The 22484-nt window shown below is 35.4% G+C and overlaps 1 protein-coding gene across 6 annotated transcripts in view; it reads right to left on the reverse strand.

Annotated features, from left to right (window-relative positions):
- Positions 1–22484, reverse strand: part of SLC9A9 (solute carrier family 9 member A9) — a 707437-nt gene that overhangs the window by 412426 nt on the left and 272527 nt on the right. For all 6 annotated transcript variants that reach the window (XR_003518124.1, XM_027584626.2, XM_027584627.2 and 3 more), the window contains one exon: positions 19542–19657. Coding sequence is in view for 5 of the 6 variants with exons in the window: in XM_027584626.2 (XP_027440427.1) it covers positions 19542–19657 (116 nt within the window). In the remaining variant the exon portion in view is untranslated. The remainder of the gene's footprint in view (positions 1–19541; positions 19658–22484) is intronic.

The raw sequence follows: 22484 nt of genomic DNA on the forward strand, positions 1-22484 counted from the left end.
CAGAGAAACAATGGAAACTCTTTTCTACCTCCCTCTCTCAGAAATTACCTCTTGAATTTCTGCACTTGGAAAGAATACCTAATTCTTGTTCACTGGGCATTTACTTTCTCTTTCAGAGACTCAGGGTCCCCATCTAAAAATGAGGTTGAGTGAGTTTGTCTTTTAGGTCCTTCCAAAGCTAAAGTTCTATGGCTCTCAGACTCAAACTCCAAACTAAAGATTCCAGATGTGGAGTGTACATGTTTTCCTAATTATGCTGATGGAACCTGGATGCAACACTGAAATCAGGGGTTACACAACAGCAAATACAGAATAGTGTTATGGACAAATGATTGTAAGTTTGATTCTTGTCTGCATGAGTGAGGGGAGAGTTCTTATAATAGCAACAAGTGCATGTGCCCTCCTTGCCTTAACCCTGACCCCCAGGATTATCAAGTCAGGACACCCCCAATGGTGTCTGAGCCCAGGGAGATCTTCCTAAGTTTGAACAAGTCATACTGTCTGTGGTCCTATATGGGAATGGAAAACCACTACTTGTAGGGCCATCTCTTACTGGAGGGAAACATGGTTCATATTTCCTCCAAATGACATGTTATCTCCTTCAATCAGGCAAAATATTGGCTTACGGTGAGGGAAGCTCTAAGCCCTCCCAGTCCCCTTCCACAAGAGTGGTACCAGGGTCCGTGGGGCCCTTTCTCTGTGCTTACAAAGTTTCTTGGACTATCACTCTCTTATCTTTTAAACTTGTATCTACAGCCCTCTTTAAAGATTTTTTAAAAAGATTTATTTATTTATTTGGGGGGAGGGGACAAAGGACAGAGGGAGAAGGAGAAAAAATTTCAAGCAGACTCACACTGAGCATGGAGCCTGAAGCTGGGGTCAATATCACAGACCCTGAGATCATGACCTGAGCCGAAACCAAGAGTCAGATGCTTAACAGACTGCACCCCACCCAGGTGCCCCTAAAGCCCCCTTTAGACTGGAACTTCTTGAGGGCAGCCTCTGTGTCTGGTTTATTGCCCTTTCCCTCAGCCAGTCCTACAGTGCTTACTACATAGCAGGTGCTGAATAAATGTTTGCTAAGTGAAATTAATCATAAAAAGGAGAACTTGACTATTGAGTTTCATTTTGTGTTAAGCCTAATTGGCACATCACTGTTCTATTTTGAGAAGCAGCAGTGGTCTAGAAAAAAGAATATTGGACATGCTTTGTCTCCCATTTCTGGCACTTATAAGCCTTGTACATTTAAATAAACCACTTATGTATTTAGAACCTCAGTTTATTAGAATGGAGATAATTGACTGTGGTGATGATCAAATTAGATGATATATGTGTACACACTTAGTTAATGGTTGTTATCACTAGATGACATACTCCGAAGCAGGAAAATTCAGAGGGAGCTTTTCATTTGCTGCCAATTGGTGGCTTTGGGTTGCTTCTAAATATTGACTCAAGTGCACCATTGCTTTGATGGTAGAATAAAGATGTTACTGATTTTAGAACTAGCTGCAAATTAGCTAAAGTCAATAATATATTTTGATCACATGGCTGTTAGTATCTTGCAAAAACATAGTCTAGTTATCTAAGGAAATAGAGGCTCTGGCTTTTGTATCAATCTTTCTTTAACTTACTATGAAATCTTGAGAAAATTAAAAAAATTCTCTGCACCCAATTATTTCACTTAAATGCGTCCTCTCTACCCAAGAAAACTAGGTGAAAATAACTGAAGTGCTGCGTATGGAAGCTGTCTTGAGTTCTTTGAAAGAGATACACAATATAAATCTAAGCTGTTATTTTTATTTCTGAGTAAATTTGTTCAAGAATAGAATGTGGGTTTATGATGGTGTTTTATGGACCTAGGTTTATGTAGAGGCTTTTAAACTGATACTATTTCTGTGAACTTAATATGGAATTGGATAGACACAGAAAATGCAGTTGAGTTCTGTTAAATGACACTGTATGCAGGCTTGAAACACACTGCACAGTGAAAACGGCCAGTCGCTCTGCAGTCTCCAGAAGCCGGTTGCCTTCAATGGGAAGTACGCTGTCTAATATCCTCTGACTTCCTCAGAGGTGTAATTTTTTTCCTCTGGGAATTCAAAGAAAGCATGAGAAAAGACCCTGAATATTCCCTCACTATTTCCCTTCTCCCACAGCAACACTAATACAATACTTCTCTACCAAGTATGATACTAAATGTAGAGTCACCCAACGTCCACAAATAACTGCACAAATAGTTCAAGGACATGAACCTTAAACTATGTGTGAGCATTTTTTTTTTCCTTCAGAATGTGGGCATACAACCATCTCAGTCTCCTCTTATGCTGCTTAGCAGATATTAAATGAATGTTGTCTCTGTTCTCTAAGCCAGACTGGTACTGAAGGAACTACTTTGTACATTACATCGTATTTTTGACTACAAATAGAAAGTTATTCAGTTTTCTCTTGAATTCCTGTGTAGAATGTTGATAATACCAGTGATGAGAAACCACAAACTTACTGTAGTCTAACACTCTGAAATGCATAGGCAGAGAGGGCCAGAGGTGAAAAAAATACAATATACATGACTTTGAAAAGAAGACATGACCCAAACAGGAGAAATAGATGAAGACCACAATTAAATATTGAAAAACGACAGTGAGAGTGTGATCAAAGGGACTGAAGGAAAACTAAGCTGAAAAATAAAAACTCTTTTGATTATGACAATGTTGGTAATCATTTCTCCTATGTTAAAAAAAAAAAAACAAAATTCTAACCAGGGAATTCAATGACAAATGAAAAAAATATGAGACAGCCCTATTAAGTCACCCTTACTGGAGAGGCAGTCCTCCAAAAATAACAGTTCTACTTTTAATTGTAGGTTCTTGGGTCTGTTAATCAGCCATCTTCCTCAAGGTTAAGCTTGGTGCAAATAACAGACAAAGATTCAGCAAAATGCCCTGTTTAATTAAAAAGAATTTAATTAAAAATATTTTTATACACATGACCAATCACCATTATTTATGCAGATGTTCCTTCATGGTTCTTTGGAAAGGATTTTTTCTCTCTCTTTTTTTAATATGCTGTTCTTCTGCAAGAACTGATGTGAAATGAGAAGACTATGACTGGTAGTTAATACCTATTTTTATCAAAACAGCAGTGCAGCTCACACATCACCCGTGCAGCCGTAACCATAGTAACCCCAAATAGAAAGGGTCTTCAGATTATCAACACGATCAAAGGTAAGATAGTTCATATGCCTCTGGAATAGTTACACTGCGGAAAACTTTAAAGGATAAAGGTGGCTTTTTTTTCCCCCCTCCAACTTAAATGCTGAATGAAAATAGTGACTTGCAAGTACAGTGTATAAGAACGTCTCTCATTTTGGACGACTCTTATTTCCTCAAAGTGTTAACAGAAAAGATGAAACCTCAATGCTACACATTTGTCCAGTGCTTCTACCTGATTATGCCGAGGAGACAATGATAATCATTTTGCCAAGCTGGAGATTTTGTTGTAGGGAAAACCCCACCCTTGGTTGGCCTGCAGGACGAGAAGCCATAATTTGTGTCCATGTGTCTGGGGGACGGCTATGGTCAGTGGTCACTGTAGACACACAGTACATGGGATGAGCTACATATAGTGACTCAGGGTCTGCATTGTCCAACTGCGAATAAGAGGAGCTTTTCCTCAGAGAAACAGTGGAACTGATTTTAAGAAGCAGTGAAGTACCAACCCAAACACAGACCTGAGTTTGGCTTTATAATTTGTGGTTGGGTTAGGGTGGAGTGGGGAGGGATGCGTGAGCAGGGAATAAAGCCTAGAACACCCATGCTCAATTATTCTATCAGAGGAACTATGATTTATATAATTCAAATAGATTATGCAAGCCTTTATACAACATTTTGTAATGCCTCATGTGACTACAAGAGCAGCATCTGGAAGCATAGGGAAACTACTCGGAATTTTAAATATCTAAGTGTATAGAAGATATTACAAAAAGTAGGGAATCCACATGAAGATAAATATAATTCAATTGTTCTTCTTTTAAATCTCTTTATATTGGAGATTGACTACGAAAGTGGGTAAACAAGTAATGAAATATGAGAAAACAGTTATTTTATCATGGCTACTTAAGAAAACAATGGATATCTGGCAATTTTACATTCAATTGTAAACAAATAAGAATGCCATGATAGTGTTATCTAAAAAGCCAATAAAGTGACTTAGAAGAACTCATTGTTAGTAAAAATTTATTTTATAGGTTAGCAATTTACAAAAAATTTTCTATACAGCATTTCATTTGATCTTACAGCAATTCTGTGAAGAAATCGGAGGTATTTTCTATTATGTTTTGTTTTTATAGTGTCTATTTTAAGGACATGGGAAGTGAGGTTCAGAGAAGTTAAAGCACTAAAACGTACTGCTCCATTCACCCATGACACTAATCTTGCTTTAATGAGCAGACACTTTTAATATCCAGGATAATTCGGTCCCTAGAAGACACTATCTTGACTTCATTTTTAGGTAACCCTCCTACTCCACCACATGCCTATTTTGTTTTTAGGGGCAGTTCTTCTTGGGATTAAAAGTTTATTATCCATCCCTAACTGTGATCATTTTTTTGCCAATAACTTCCTAGGAGCTCTCTTAGACTTTTAACCCACAAAATTAGGAGCTGGTGACATATTCTCCAGTGTCCTAACTCACACTTCCTCTCAGGACCAATTTGCCCCCAAATTAGAGTGACACCTATTTGTGATTTTAGGTAGGATATACTGGAAACACTGGGTAATGGAGAATGCCAGGAGACAGGTGGACTGGTGGCATCTCAGAAGGGCAGTCTCTACTCTAAGAGGGGGAAGTCTCAGAGATTAGTACTGAGCCTGCTTTATTCTATAATTCACTAGTTTACTCAGAAATGCAAATATTTCACTCATCAATTCTTATATCCATCAGGTCTCTGGACTAGCATCATCAGCATCAACTGGACACTTAGAATTGCAGTTTTGGACCCCATCCCAGACCTACTGAATCAGAATATCTGGAGATAGAGCCCAGGAATCTGCATATTAACAAACTCTCCAAGTGAGTTTTAAGTACACTCAAGTTGGAGAACCACTAAGTAGAGCAGGAATTACCTCAGCAATTATCTAATTCCTCTAGAATATATGAGGAAACTAAACCTAGAAAGGTAATGTAGACAGCTGATTTGTCCTGTGAGTTAGTAGCAGGAACTGAACTAGACCTCAGATCTCCCAACTCCCAGTAATAAAAATAGCATGGTGCCATGACACTTGTCAAGGAGAGGCTGGTTGGGCTCAACATTAGCAAAGCAGAAACTTTGACTTTGTATCTATATTCCTCTTGGCTTCTAATTTCAAGAAATGAATTATCATCCATGCATTTAATTTAGGCTCCAGACAGGATAATGCCAGAGTGAATTTTCTACATTCAATTAACAAGAGCCAGTAGTCTGCTTATGAAAGCCAACATCCAGTGCTCAGGGCTTCATCAAACACTCGGGATTCTTAGCACACTTTAGCTGCCAGAGTAAGTCAAGATGTGTGACTTACATGTAATACACAAAGTCACTGAATTTTTTTTTTTTTTTTTTTACTTCATGGCATGTGCAATAATATATTGAGTTGGATGATTTTCCTTTAAGATCTTCTTATCACATTTCAGTGATTTACTAACGATATAAAAATGATTGGTTAATTTTCTAATTTCTGTGAAATTTTGAAGAGTTCTTTTTTACATACATAGATGTGCTTCCATATAAATGCATAAATGTGATCACATTGTACATATTCTGTTTATTTGCTTGCTTTGTTTTAATTACCTTTTTTCTTTTCCTTTTTAACATGACTCTCTTTTCCACAATTCTTCCTTTCCTAAACTCATACCTTCCCTCCTCCTAAGTAACCCAATTTATAATCTAGTATATGTCCCACCAAAATCTCTTTATATTAAAATTTTCTTTGTAATAAGCATACACATGCATTTGTAACAGATGTTAAATCAGAAGTTTAAGGAACAAAGAAAAAAATTACACATCCAACAGTAAGATGCAAAATTTTAAAATATTTATCCAAAAATAAGTTACATGACTCCCTTAAACCTCTCACCTACATTAAGAATAAGAAAGTGTCTCTCTCTAGACTCTAACCTAGAGGTTAAGATTTGTGAAGGGAGTTGTTTTGCTACTTGTGAACTGTGAATCTCACGCCTATGGAGAGGGACTTTGGCTAGGCCATCAGACAGCTTACAGTGTGACTAGAGTTTGGGGACACAGTGAAATACTCTTTGACTCTCACCTGAGAAATCTAATGGGCTATGGCTATCCAGTTGCTCTGATGGTAGCTAATTATCTATCAAATAAAAAATTCCCTTGCCTCATCTCTGCATCTACCTTTGTAGGTGTCAGAAACTTCATCCAGCAAGGGGTAGATGAGAAGCATGAGAAAGAATAAAGAACCCAACCACATCTCTTCTCCCAAAGGTAGGCAGCCTGCCTTCAACAGGCTAGGGGAGGTAGGGTAGAGTCTTAAATTAAATTGAAAACTTCCAGTATTATATGGGATTAGAAATGTTCACCGCTGAATTGAAAATCCAACTGCAACTTAAAGACCAAAGATTTTTATCCAGCAGATGGAAAAAAATGTAACCTCATTGAATACTTTAAGAGGAGCATGGGATAGAATGGAACAGAAAAGCCCAGAAATAAACCCATGATTATATGATCAATTAATCTATGACAAAGGAGGCAACAATATGCAATGGGGAAAAGACAGTCTCTTCAACAAACGGTGCTGGGAAAATTGGACAGCTACCTGCAAAAGAAGGAAATGGGATAACCTTATTAAACATACACAAAAATAAACTCTAAATGGATTAAGGACCTACATATGAGACCAGAAGCCATAAAACTCCTAGAGGAAAACAGGGGCAGTAATTTCTCTGACATCATCCATAGAAACCATTTTTCTAGAAATGTCTCCTCTGGCAAAGTAAACAAAAGCAAAATTAAACTATTGGGACTACATCAAAATAAAAAACTTCTGCACAGCAAAGGAAACAATCAATAAAACAAAAAGACAATCTACCGAATGGGAGAAGATACTTGCAAATGACATATCTAATAAGGGCCTGGCATCCCAAATATATAAAGAACTTATACAACTCAACACCAAAAAACCTACAAATAATCCAATTAAAAATGGGCAGAAGAAAGAACAGACATTTCCCCAAAGAGGACATACAGATGACCAATAAACACATGAAAAAATGTTCAACATCACTCATCATCAGGGAATTGCAAATCAAAACCACAATGAGATATCACCTCCCACCTGTCAGAATGGCTAGAATCAAAAACATAAGAAACAACAAGTGTTGGCAAGGATGTGGAGAAAAAGGAATCCTTGTGCACTATTGGTGGGAATGCAAACTGGTGCAACCACTGTGGAAAACAGTATGGAGCCACTGTGGAAAACAGTATGGAGTCAAAAAATTAAAAATAGAATTACCACATCATCCAGTAATTCCACTACTGGGTATTTACCCAAAGAAGACAAAAACACCAATTCAAAGATATATACACCCCTATGTTTGTTGCAGCATTATTTACAATAGCCAAATTATGGAAACAAACCAAATACCCCTTGATAGATGAATGGATGAAGAACCCAAGTGTCCATCAATAGATGATGTAATGGGAAATATACAGTGGAATATTACTCAGCCATAAAAAAGAATGAGCTCTTGCTATCTGCAACAACATGGATGGATCTAGAGGGTATAATGCTAAGTGAAACAAATATGTCAAAGACACATACCATATGATTTCACTCATATGTGCAATTTAAGAAACCAAAAAAATAAAGAAAGAAGAGACAAACCAAAAAACAGACTCTTAACTAAAGAGAACAAACTGATGATTACCAGAGGGGAGGTGGGTCAGGAGATGGGTGAAATAGGTGAAGGGGATTAAGCATACACTTACTGTGATGAGCACTGAGTAATGTACAGAATTGTTGAATCACTATATTGTACACCTGACACTAATACAACACTGTATGTTAGTTATACTGGAATTAAAATTTTAATGTTTTAAAAAAATTTAAAAATAAAAAATAAAGGAGAAGTGGGAGGAAAAAAAGCAGTTTCTATGGTTATACCCCATGAGTTCTGCTTTATATACACACATACATATTTGTCTATATATTAAAAGTTGGAATCATATTTTATATATACTTTTCTATATCTTGCTTTACAAAGTCAACAATGCCTCCTGGATATCTCTCAAGTCAGCTGGAAGAGCACTAATTTATCCTCTTTAATGGCTACATGATATTGTATTGATGTCCTACAACCTTTCCAACAATTCCCTTACTGATAGGATTCACTTTGCTCCTTTTTGTTTGTTTTTCTCCACTTAAAAAACATGTTGCAATAGACAGCCTTGTCCATATATTCTTAAGAATCCAGTATTTTTACTTGTGTGGGACAGGATCCAGGAGTCAGAACACTGGGTCAGAAGGAACTATGTATTTTAAATTCTAATAGCTGTTGCCACACTGCTTTCCAAAAGTATGTTAATGATTTAAATTTTCACTAGAAATGTGTAACAGTACTTTTCCCTGCCTCCCTGCCAGCAATGACTGTTATTTGTCATTACAATTGTTGCCAAACTGTTAGGTATAAAATGACATGCTGTTACTTTATTTTAGATTTCTATGACTTCTGGTGAGTTTGAACAACTTTGCACATTTGTACCCCAAGTGGACTTGCTCTTCTATAAATTGCCTCTTCATAATCTTTGTCCATTTTTCTGTTATTTATTGCCAGATTGACATTTTAAAGTGTTCTTTCTATATTAGAAATAATAATACTTGGGGGTGCCTGGGTGGTTCAGTTGGTTAAGTGGCAGGTCCTTAATTTTGGTTCAGGTCATGATCTCAAGGTTCTGGGATGGAGCCCCACATCTGGTTCTGTGCTCAGTGGGGAGTCAGCTTGAGGATTCTCTCTCTCCCTCTCCCTCTGCACCCCCCTGCTTGTTCTCTCTCTTTCAAATAAATAAATAAATCTTTAAAAAAAAGAAATAGTAATACTTGGTCTTCTATATTTAAATGCTTTTACCCCACTGTGTTGTCTGCTTAGTGATTTTCTTAATGGTTATCTTTTATTATTTAAATATATTTTTATATACTCAAATATGTCTATTCTTTATTTATCGATTCTGGGTTTCCATTCTATGTTTCTGGCAGCATAATTTACAATAGCCAAGATACGGAAGAAACCCAATGGACACTTGGATAAAAAAGATGTGAGATACATACACACACACACACACACACACACACACAATGGGGTATTACTCAGCCATAAAAAAGAATGAGGTCTTGCCATTCGCAACAACATGAGTGGACCTAGAGGTATTATGATAACTGAAGTAAGTCATACAGAGAAATACAAATAGCATATGATTTCACTTATATGTGGAATCTGAAAAACAAGACAAATGAACAAAGAATCATAAAAAGCAGAAACAGACTCACAAATAAAAGAAAAAACTGGTGGCTGCCCAAGGGGAGACAGTGAAGGTATAGGCAAAATGGGTGAAGGAAAGAAGGAGGTACAGGCTCCCATATGGAATGTAAGTCATGGGGATGAAAGGTACACCATAGGGAATATAGTCAATGGCATTGTAATAGCATTGAATGGTGACAGATGGTATCTACACTTATGGTGAACATAGCATAATGTATAGAATTGTTGAATCACTATGCTGTACACCTGAAACTAATGTGACATTGTGTGTCAACTATACTTTAATAAAAAGAAAATCAGAGAAATTTGAATGTGGATAGGTACTAGATGATACCAAGGGATTATGGAAAATTTGTAGGTTTGATAATGGCTTTATGGTTACATAAGAACAATGCCCACAATTATAGAGATGTATACCAAAATATATGTGCATAAAATGACAATGTCTGAGATTTGCTTTCACATATTACTATCTACCACCTTTGAAAATAAATATAAAGTATATTTGTGTTTTATAAAAGCAAAATTACCATATTGCATATATTATGCTCCCAACTCTAACCAAGCAAGTCACAGATGAATTTAGTTGGTCAAGGGAGCATTTTATTAACAAAGAATATAGATTCATGGAAATCCATTACTGGGCTACCAGGAAAACAGGCAAAAATGTGCATGTCTCACTTGCTGAGTATAAAATAGTAGCCTCATCTTAGTATAGGATAAAAATAACAATATATTAATAATAATAATAAAATTATCTCATGTAATCCTTATAAAAAGTCTTTAAAAAGTCCTCCTATGCTCGTTTCATAGATGGAGAAACTGAGGCTCAAATAGGTCAGACAGAATGTAAATTTAAACACAGGCCTATCCCACTCCATAGTCAGTGTTCTTAATACTCAATGACTGTTCTATTTATTCAGTAAATATATACTATGCCCTGTGTAAAATTCGACAGAATTTTTATATTTTGAGGCCTGTAGGTGCTTTCCTAGATCTAATCATTAAATGTTATTTAATGTTGATGATGATAAAGATAAAGAAATGTGGGGTGCCTGGCTGGCTCAGTCAGTAGAGTGTGCAACTCTTGATCTCCGGGTTATAAGTTTGAGCCCCATGTTGAGTGTAGAGATTACTTAAAACAAATAATAAAAAAAAAAAAGAAAGAAAGAAATGGATCCTATTAAGTACTATATATATTTTGACTTATTGGAGAATTGAATAATAATGTACATTAACTTAATGAGAAGAATTATAAATTGTACTTTCCCAATTGGCCACACAGGTAGTTTCTATTTACTTCTTTGAGGCAAATATTTATTTCTGTTATTGAGTCTACCCAATTTAGGGCCATTAAATGTGTCAACATACTTTGAAACAGGGGTAACATAATATAAATGTCAAGTTTCTTGGATTTCTGACAAGCTCTATAAAACAAAACAGTAATGGGCATTAAAAAAACAACTCAGATTGTCAGACTTTAGGAACCTGTGATTTATGTTTCAATTAAGGAAAAAAACACAGTTGAGACACTTGGACAGGGACTTATTTAATCTGTTTCTCTCAAGTCAGAGGTTGCAGTATTTATAGTTTTGAATGGCATATACATGATATTTAAATCATACAGAGCATTAATCTTGTTTCTCTTTGCTTTATTTCTGAAGCATGGGTGAATCTAGTTTATGGGTTATTATGTGTTGGAGCAGAAAAATAAGACTGGAAAAAGAAACATTAGAAAGAAAATCTCAGACATATTAGTTCAAAATCATAGAAATAAAGTGCCTATATTTCACCAAAATGCCATAATCTGTGCAGTGCCTTGTATTTGTGCTTAATTTTTCTACTCGACTTAAAATTGTTGTGGTATTTTTATTAAGGATCATATTTTTGTATGTAATCTTAAAAAACTGAGCTCATTGCAATAGAAACAAGAATGTTGGTGGCCAGGGGCTGGGAGTTGGGGGGGATGGGTAGATGTTGGTCAAAAAGTATCGATTTCCAATTATAAGATTAATAAGTTTTAGAAAGATATAGCATGTTAATATGTTAACCAAACTATAATATATACTTGAAAGTTTTTAAAAGAGTAGATCATGAATGTTGCCACCACAACACACACACACACACACACACACACACACACACACACGGGTAATTATGTGAGGAGATGTTAACTAACTTTATTGTGGTAATCATTTTGCAATATATATGGGTATCAAATCATCACATTGTACACCTTAAATGTACATATTTATATGTCAATAATAACAAAGGTGGAAAAAAGGATATTTTTTGACTAACAACATTCCATATCTATATTCCTCTATAGTAGTTCTGTCTGACAAAAATAGAATGTAAACAATGTATGTAATTTTAAATTTTCTAGTAACCACTTTAAAAAAGTAAAAAGAAATGGGTAAAATTAATTTTAATAGTATATTTTCTTTAACTCAATATTAAATGAATCTCATAATTTCAAAATGTAATCAATGTAAAAATTATCAATGAGATATTAAACTTTTCTTCATATTAAGTCTTTGAATCTAGGGTATATTTTATACTTATAGCCTTTCAATTTGGACTAGCCGCATTCCAAGTAGCCATATGTGGCTTGTCGCCATCATATTGGACAGAAGAATTTTTTAGTAAGCCTAACTAAAACAGGACAACCTGAATTAATTTTCTTGGAAAAAATAGGCCAAGTCTATGAAGTAAGAATTATTTTCTAGTTTTAAATACTGGGCTAATACTTCTGGAGTTCAAAATAGCACAGCTGTATTTGAGTCTCAATGCAGCTGCATCATATAAAATGAAGACATTTTAATCCAAATAAGAAACAGAGAAATTGATGAAGTAAGAAAATGCACAGCCCAAATGTGCTTGAATGAGTGGCTTCCTGCAGACCTTGAAAGAAATCTCAGCCCTGTAAATACCAGGAGGAGTTTCTGGCATCTTCTGAGTGATTAATACTTAAAGTAATGTGTTGAATTTTTCCTTTTCCTAAAGGAAGCTCCTATTTTTAACATCTTCCAACAACAACAAAAACCACCCCCCCAAAACAACAACAACAGCAACAACAAAAACCCCACACTATTATAACTGCTTCTGCAAGTCTACAATCTATGGCTTGGTGCTCTGGAAAATTTTAAGCCTCTGCACAACTGGTAAACAGGGAGAAAGAAATATTGGCTGTGTGGCCAGATAAGAAGAAAGACACATATTTTTGTTTTAGTTGAATATATCCTTTTTGGAGGACAGAAACCAGTATTGCCACTCAGTTGGAAGTTCAGCCATGTGCTGTGAGTTCCACCCTCATCTTGAGTCACTGTCCCTCCTGAGATCATGAGACTCCTTATCTCTGAGAGTGATCTGGAATACTCAAATGCTTCACATTCTTTTTGAGAAGAGACCCCTTTTCAAGCTCTACACTTTGCTCTAGCAGTTTCTTCTACAAATATATTAATTCATTAATTTAATAACTATTTATTAAAAACCCATTGTTCTAGATACTAAAAATATAAGTGTGGAAAATGGGGGGAAAACAGAAAAAAAATGCTCCTTCCTCACAGGGGACAAAAAAATAAGGAAATAAATAGTAGGTGAATAGTGATTAGTGCTGTACAAGAATATAAGGCAAGGAAGGGGGATGGGAAGCATCATGATTTGTTGATGACTGTGCAGCAGAGGAGATGGGGTATAATTTTTGATAGGATGGTTAGGAAAGGCCTCATCAAGGCTACATTTGGGCAAAGACCTGAAGAAGGCAAGGAGGGAGAAACAACAAATGTAAATGTGCTGAGACAGCAAAAATACTGATGTGCTGAGGAACAGTGCACGGGTACAATGGGGCTCCAAAGTGTCTTTATACACCTTAATGACCTCTCTCTTTATCTTACCCACTCCATATATAAAGGGACATTTTAGACTTATTAATGAAAATATCACTATCTTGGATAGTCAAATTTACCAAACTGAGACCCAAGTCAATGATGAAAGAGACATGAAGATAGTATGAGGTTAGAGGGTTCCCTTATGGGCTTTGGCCATTTGTAAATTGAAGGATATTAACTAAGGCATCATTTCCAGTTGTTGCCATATTGTTTATTTTTTCTCCCCTCTCCCCCATCTTTCTACTTTCCCTTATCTAAACACACTGGAAGAGATGAGCTGGCTCATTGATCAAGCTCTCTAAGTACTTCTCTCCTCTCCTAACTCTGTCATTTACCATACACGATCTCTTTGGGGGCTCTGCCTTTAATCATCCACTTTCTGTTAAGTGTTTCTGATGGCCTTTACATCATCAGCAGGATCTCTGTCAGTGAGGAAAAGAGGAAACTAAATCAATCAAATAATAGTCAAGTCATCCTAACTGGAGGTAAACTGAAAGTTGGCCAAGGAGAGTCAGAAACATGCAGGAAGAATTAGATTTAAGTTTAAATATGTGTCTATAAAAGAAAAATATGAATAGTTAATAACACTTGGCTAAGATTTAGCTAAGGTGAAATGGGAAAGAATTAATTTAAAGAAGGCCAAGAAAAGTCAGACCTGGAGAGCATAGGTTCTCTTTCATAAATTAGCGAGTCACAATAATTTAGGCAATAAATGAATAATTGTGGGGTAAGATTAACTAGGTGTTTTAAGGTTGTTGAAGATCTTAAATTGTACCAATTTAGCAGAGTAGGTTCAGGGTGTTTTAATAGAACAATTAGCTAGTAAAAGAAGAAAGCTTAAGTATTCCTGTTCATGTGTGGGTCTCTACTATGTAAGATCTTCTCTAACATTTGCTGAATCAGGGTTAGAACCCAAGAATGCCTGGGGTGTGTGTGGGGGGTGGGCTTTGGGTTGATTTTTAACTTTTTTTTAAAACAAAAGCTTGTTTTAAAATGAAAACCAACCTTACAGAAATAAGAAACAGGGAATGTTAAAGCTGGAAAGGGCTCTAGTTGAAAGTTTTCATTTTACAGATGAAAAGTCAGTTTCTTCATCTGTAAAATGAAGAGGTTGGGAGAAATGAGATCAAATATCTTCTACTTCCAAGAATGCATAAAATCTAGAAAGGCTAAATGGTACCCAAAGGTGCACAGCTGGTGCCAGACTTGGAAGTAGATTTGGCTCCTAAGATTCTCTTTATGGCTGTGAGTCAATTCTGTATTTTAAAAAGTTTAGTCAACCCAATTGTTTGACACAATGCAGATAAATATCTATCTTACCAAGTTGGATTTATTTTTCTATTTCAATCACTTTTCCTGTGTCATGTAAACATAACCTCATGGATATCACCCACCACAGAAGGAGCAAAGCTTTAACATGATACAACTGTTCTTGGAGCTGGCTGATTAACTCAATAGAATGCAACAAACTTGGCCTTTGGCATTGGGACCAGGAAACAATGGATGCAATGCTTTTCAACATGCAGATTTGTGCAAATGTGACACGAAATGGGACCTGATCATTAAAAGCAAAATGTCCATATATGGACAGAAAAGAACAACCTTAAGTAACTTGAAATCACTGATGGGTTGAAAATATTTCATCTTGAGTTCATGCTTCCCATCACTACCAAGGAACTTCTACATTTCCCTGGGGCTATGAGAGTGTAGCATGAGATCTTCCAGCAATGACCTGGTGGCTGGGTCATCTCTAACCCTGAAGATGGAGCAGTTGGTCCCTCTACACTATTCTGAGCCTCTGATCCTCTAATCTACACCACAAATTCCTAATCTGAGACCTACTTTTATTTCATCTTCTTCCAGGAAATGAGTCAACATCATACATTAAAACATTTTTTCCTCCCCCATACCATAAACAAAATAAAATGTAAAAAATTTGGAAAAATATTTGTAACACATTGCAGATAAAAGGTTAATATCTCTAATATGTTAAAGGCTTCTAAAGCTTGAAAAATAAAAATTAATAACCCTACTTGAGCAAAGCCATCTTATAAAGGGTTCATTTCCAGGAAAAAATGCATATGTCCCTTAAACATATGAACAAAGATTTAGCCTTACTCACAATAAGAGAAGTACTAAGTCAAACCAGAGGGAGATACAAATCCTCACCTACTATATAAGTAAAAATACAAAACTGTGATAGAATTCTGCATTGGCAAAGCTGTGAAGAATAGCTACTGTCCTATGTTGCTGGTGTGAAGGCAAAATGGCACAAACTTTATGGAGAAGAATTTGGCATCTAGGAAAATTACACCTAGGAAAAATCCATTTACCTTTTAACTTGTTTCTATAAATCTGGACCAAAGAAACACTGGCAAAATGTGGAAAGGTATTTATTTTGGTGTTATTAGTTACAACAACCATTCATAATTGCAAAGGATAAGAAAAAAACTAAAGGTCTATCAACAGACAACTGGCTGATTAAACCATGGAGTACTCCACAGTTATAAAAAAGAATGAGAGCGATCTTTACATATAGCTATGGAGTACTCTCTAAAATACTGTTAAAGAAGAGTAAGGTGAAGAACCATGTGTATAATATCATATAGTAGAGTGTGTGTATGTTTGTGTATTTACTTAGATTAAAAATAGAAAGGTAAGTGAAAGACCAACCAAAATGGTTGGAACGTTAGGGTAGAGGGGACAGGAATAGAAGTCAGATGTCTCTTGTTTTGGTTCTATGGCTTTCACTTTGGAATTCTATAGCTCTTTAATTTTAACACAAAAGTCAAAAACAAAATGAAACAAATGAGCATTATTGTATATTCACAAGATAAAATCCACAGAGGAATGATTTCAAGAGCTCTTAAAACAGTAATTTTTAACTGTTCATCCCTAGTCAGATATATCCAAAGGTTAAAAAGAACCACAATGAAATCTTAAGCAGTTTTCAATAATCATATTTTTAAATAATAATATGCATATTATAATTTTGAAAGTGTTTATTTTAAGGAAATAAATTATATATGTAATAGGAAGAAGAAAAGTAGATAGAAGAAAAAATAAAAATTTAAGGCAGTTAAGTAAAATTTCTGTAATCTTAAATTTGAGCTAATATTAACATAAATTTGTGATATTATTTCTCCTTCAAAATAAATAAAAATATCTAGAAACAATGACCAATCCAATAGCAATGAAAACCCATAGTGCCCAAATTTTGGTCTCTAAATAAATTTCCCTCTTATAAATGGCTGGTTCCAAGTCAGGGTACAGGAAACACACAAAATAAGGTTGGAACATCTAGTCCTACCCAAAGACAAGAAACCTATAAAAGACCATTGGGGTCATGACAAAAGAATATAGGAGAAACTTGAAGAAGCTCTCAGTTGTCAAGTTGGAGTATTGTGAACATCAAAAAGAATAATGACAGCAGTAGATTGAAACATACCAACCATGTTAAAATCCATGTATTGAAATAATACTTTAAAAAAGAAAAATCTCCGGGAGCCTGGGTGGCTCAGTTGGTTAAGCAACTGCCTTCGGCTCAGGTCATGATCCTGGAGTCCCGGGATCGAGTCCCACATCGGGCTCCCTGCTCGGCAGGGAGTCTGCTTCTCCCTCTGACCCTCTTCCCTCTCATGCTCTCTATCTCTCATTCTCCCTCTCTAATAAATAAATAAAATCTTAAAAAAAAAAAATAAAAAAAAATAAAAAAGAAAAATCTCCTTGATCATATGTGGAGGATGCTAAGGAAACAATTCATTAGTTTGAAAATTAGTAAATAAACGGAAAGAATCAATCATTTATCCTGCTTTTTTGTTCAAATGATATCATGGGGTACTTAAGTAGTTGATCTGGAAAGCTGCTTATTTATAGGAAAGTACAAGCTAATAAATACAAAAGGTAGGATAGAATTAGCATACCACTAGCTTGTAACCCCTAATTAACACTGGACTAACTAAGCAGTAACCATCAATACATACTAAAATCATTAGCTAAAATGGGGAATTTTAAAAGGTAATGCTTCCCAAATTTTGATATGCGTATGAATAACTTTAGGATATTGTTAAATTCTAGAATCCAATTCGGTAGATCTGGGGGTGAGCCCGAGATTCTGCATTTACAACAGACAAACACATGGTGCCAATACCACTGGTCAGAGGGCTATTCTAAGAAAGACAAAACAGCCCCTGACATTTGGGGGCTGACCTAGTATTATCATCTGAGCCTTGGTGTTCTCCTGCTGCACACAGACAATTTCACAGAACAACATCAGACAAGGTCACTCTATGACCATGTTGGATCAAGACAAAAAGAGGGGTGTCAGAGTGGCTCAGTCAGTTAAGTGTCCAGCTCTTGATTTTGGGTCAGGTCATGATCTCAGGGTCGTGGGATTGAGCTGCGAGTTGGGCTCACATGCTGGGTATGGACCCTGCTTAAGATTCTCTCTCTCTCTCCTTTTGCCCCTCTCCCCTGAGTGCTCTCTCTTTCTCTCAAATAAATAAATAAATCTTTTAAAAAAGACAAAAATAAGACTACTACATAATCATGTCTTAACAGAAATAATGAACACTGTCTAAACTACAAAATTAACTAAACATCCCTCTATCCTGGCTATTCTAAGAGGCCACTACTTTACCAATTTTAACTTTAGGTTCAATCCAGTCTTCCCTCATTCTACATGAGACTTACTAAAATGCCCAATTACTGCTGTTTCCTGACAGCCTCTTATCCAGAGCAAAGCTCCAATTCCTTAAACCCTCCCTAAAATCACCAAACATAAGCCCAAGCCTGTAATGAATCCTTTCTAACATTCTCTGAAAGCTTCCATGTTTCCTCTGGTGTGCATTTTCCCTCATTATAACATGTAATAAACACATCTTGTTTAGCTACAGGTGTGTTCTGGTGGTTTTTGTTGGAGAAACTGTACAATAGTGTGATGAGTCAGTTTGACAGCTGAGTCACTAATCACCATGTGATGTTTTGCTATAGAAACCTATAAAGTAATCTTGCCCAAAATGATGAACATAAATCTCATTAAACCTCTAGATTTAACCATCAGTTTTACAAGAAATATGTGGTATAAGGGAACATTTTAAGGAGCCATATTCAGTTCAACCACAAGACAAATTGCCTATTTTCCCCCCAAACAAATAAATGACAAAAATAGAAGATGGAGGAGGAACATATAAATTAAAAGAGACTCACTAGTCATATTAATCAATTGTAATATGCAGCCCTTATTTGGCCCTATTACCCAAACTAATAATGATAATGATAAAAAGACATTTGAGGATGTCTGAACACAGACTAGCTCTTTGATAATATTAAAGAATAATTATAAATATTTTTACGTTTCATAATAGCAATGCTCATTTTTCAATGTATTTATAAATAAAATGATATAATGTCTGAGATTTACTCTAACATAATCCAGTCATGATAAAAGGGAGTATAGGGGGGTATAGACAAAAATATTGGCCATATTGGTAATTGCTGAAGGGTATATGACAATTATTTTTATTATTCTCCCTACTCCATAGTAAACAATTTTTTTTAAGATTTAATTTATTTACTTGAGAGAGAGCACGAGCAGGGGCGAGGGATAGAGGGAGAGAGAGAATCAGACTTCCCGCTGAGCAGGGAGCCCAATGCTGGACTCAAACCCAAGACCCTGGGATCATGACCTGAGCCAAGGGCAGACACTTAACCAGCTGAGCCACCCAAGGTGCCTGTAAACAATCTTTTTGAAAATATTTTTTACCCTTTAATTCAGTAGATCATTTTTGAAAGAAGACAAGTTGGATAAAAAATAAGGTCTATAGCTCAAAATGTCTATACATTCTAGAGAAATAAGCTGTAATGAATTTTAAATTCTGAAATTCCCACTACTGAAATTGTTTTCAGATCCATTTTTTTAAAGCTATTAGGATATTCACCTATTTCTTTTCTTTCTTTCTTTAACCACTAATACATGTATCAACTGCAAGTAAAGACGAATAAGGAATTATTATGATGTAAACTCAGGTGATGGTCTTTAGAGAAACATTTAATTTAAATTTTTGATTCTTAAAAAGTAAAAAAAAAAAAAAAAAAACATACTATTTGAGCAATTACCTGGATCTGTAGCTGACATCAGTGAACCAAAAAACAAACAGTCAGTGAAATGGAAGTCTCCAGTTTTCAACTGGCCAGCATATACCATAGCTTTCACAAAGCCATACATAATTAACCTGTTGAAGAGAAAAATAAGATCTTCAAATTCAAGTTGAATCCTGTGCAAACCCATGCTATCACAGCTAACATTCTAATGTGCTTACTGAATATGCATCATGCACAAATTACCACCACTCTGCCAATTCATGGCCATGCTAGCTCTCCGTACATTGTCTAAATCTCTCGACTATGAAAGACACTTTAACCAAATATCCCAATTCATTTACCCGCAAAAAGGTAACAATATTTTATAGCATATTTCAATGAAAATAATTAAATCTCAAGGATGAAAAAAATAATCTGTCAAATATGTCATAGTAATTATGCCCACAAATACAGCAGCTGGGTTAACATCTGTAAATGGATTGCTTTTCAGTTTTCATTGTTTTGTGTGGTAGGGATGTCTGAAAAGTGTCCAAATTTCAAGTCTGTCACTGCAATGAGAAGGATTTTGGTCACACACAGCACACCCAGTCAACCAGTTACTTCACAATAGATGAGTCTCTACTACTGCTAATGTCAAGACTTCCACACTGGGTACAGAATCACTGTTAGGTAAGAGCTCCTGTAACTTCAGTATGCTGTTGAAAATGAATCCTGAAAGGTTTACATTTTGATTTTGCAAGGATAGCTATTCTTTCCATGAGATTGTAAAAGGTTTGTTTATAAGCTTACCAAACTCACATCATGGAACACAGCTTGTCTGTCCTGGTCATCATTTGCCACCCTATAGCTTTTAAATTGTATTTATTTATTTAACTGACTGATTTTTGCCAAAATCCTCGTAGAGGAAATACAGAGATTGGTGAACTGGACAATAGTAAAATCACTATAAGTGACTCTAAGAGTCTTTAGAAATTCTAGATCCTCAGGTCAATAGATGGATGTTTAAATATTCACATGCTTTGAAAGCTAATTTCTTGAAAAATGTTCTAAGTTTGTGATCATGATTAAAAAGGCTAGAAAACAGATATTAGAAATTATATTGTCAATGCAAATGCAGATATTTCAGATTCTGTTAAAAAAAATTTCTCCATGAGAAAATATTTTGGACACATCTGCAGTTAAATCTAGGTTCTACCACTCACCAGCTATACGGTTTTAGGATGTTACTAAAACTTTCTGAGTCTCAATATCCTTATTAACGAAACAGAAATAACAATAATAGTTAGTCCATAGAATTGTTTTAAGGATTACCTGAGACAATGTACATTTGGTTTCTGGCACATAGGACATTCAAAATGAGGTTATTATTACTGCTAATAATATTTATCAAAATAGGTAATATTTACTTACTATTCATATTTCTTCACATGCTTTAACTCATTTAATCCACACATTAATCCTATAAGGAAACTACTATTTGCATTTTACAGATAAGAAAACTGAACACAGTGTCGTCAGGTAACTTGCTTAAGATGACACAGCTTTTAAGTTGCAAAACCCAGATTTGAACTGTGGAGAACTGGCTCCTGAGCCTGGGCTTTTAACCACTACATAATATTGCCTAGATGAATAGTTCTATATTTTACATTATATATTATCCCATATAATATATTCACAGCTATCCTATTAGGTGGTGGTTCTAGGTTGTACAAAGGTGCAACAATGGGGTATCCCTAAGAACTTGGAAATAATACTACCCTCTGAGTTATAATTATTAAGACATAATGGGTTTGAGCAGAGAGGGCCAACATCACTGTGAAAAATGTGGACTATAGTGGGGAGGCTGAATCTTAACTAGGCTGAAGATATTAACATATCTGAGAAAGGGTATGTCATGGGACACAGCATGATTGTTGTGAAAAGGCAAGTCCAAGAGGCCTCAATCATGGCAGCTTACTCACACTCATGCTGGGAAGGGAATTCTGCCAGTTACCAGGTCATTCAGCCTCTTGACAGGTATAGGGTAGCTTCATCCAGTTTATTTGTTCATTCAGTAGACATTTATTATTTAACCCCAACTGTGTGTCAAGCTCTGTGCTAGGTGCTTAAGATACTGATGAGTGAACAAAACAAAGATCCCTGCCCTTATGAAGTATACGTTTTACCTGATAGACAGCAATAAAAATTATCATAAATTTGAATTATGACTGTTAATTATATCATTCTCTGAATTAGAATCTGCAAGTGGGATCAACACTGAGACAGTCTGGACAGTTACAACATTCACAGGAATGCTCTTCAATAGTCATCCCTTCAGCCTCTTTGGGTATTAACCCAACTTCACCACAGTCCTTTCTCATTTGAGCTACACTTCAAATATTGAACATCAACCAGCACTGGAATCAATATAAACTTTAGGACCTGTGACAATATTTCTGAATTTTATACCCATTAGTTAATTTTACAGGCTGGGAATCTAGGATTAGAATTAAAATGACTTTTCCCATATTGCACAGAAGCCATTAGATTGGGTAAAATAAAAAATATATACATATATACTACCCAGGCCTGGGGATATTATATAGAAACTAGAAGTCTCATACACTACTGATGGAAATTAAAGTCTTAATTAAAGTATCAATTTTTAAATATTCTATAGCTTATTAAATGGTTGCCTACAAATTTATGCCAAAAATTAATTAAATATGTACCAAAAGGTGTATATTCAAATTATATGAGATTTCTGTTGTTTATAAAAGTGAAAAATTCAAAGAAATCTAAATATCCAGTGAATAAATTATAAAACACATATATATGGGCTAATCTGCAATGAATAATATTATGTACAAGACTTTATATTAGACACAGAAAAGTAAATTGATAAAGCAAATTATAAAGTGGTAATAATAATTTCTAATTTTATAAAAACTTTAACATACTTAGGCATACATACAAACA

This window comes from Zalophus californianus, chromosome 1 (genome assembly GCF_009762305.2).
Source record: "Zalophus californianus isolate mZalCal1 chromosome 1, mZalCal1.pri.v2, whole genome shotgun sequence".
Lineage (NCBI taxonomy): Eukaryota > Metazoa > Chordata > Mammalia > Carnivora > Otariidae > Zalophus > Zalophus californianus.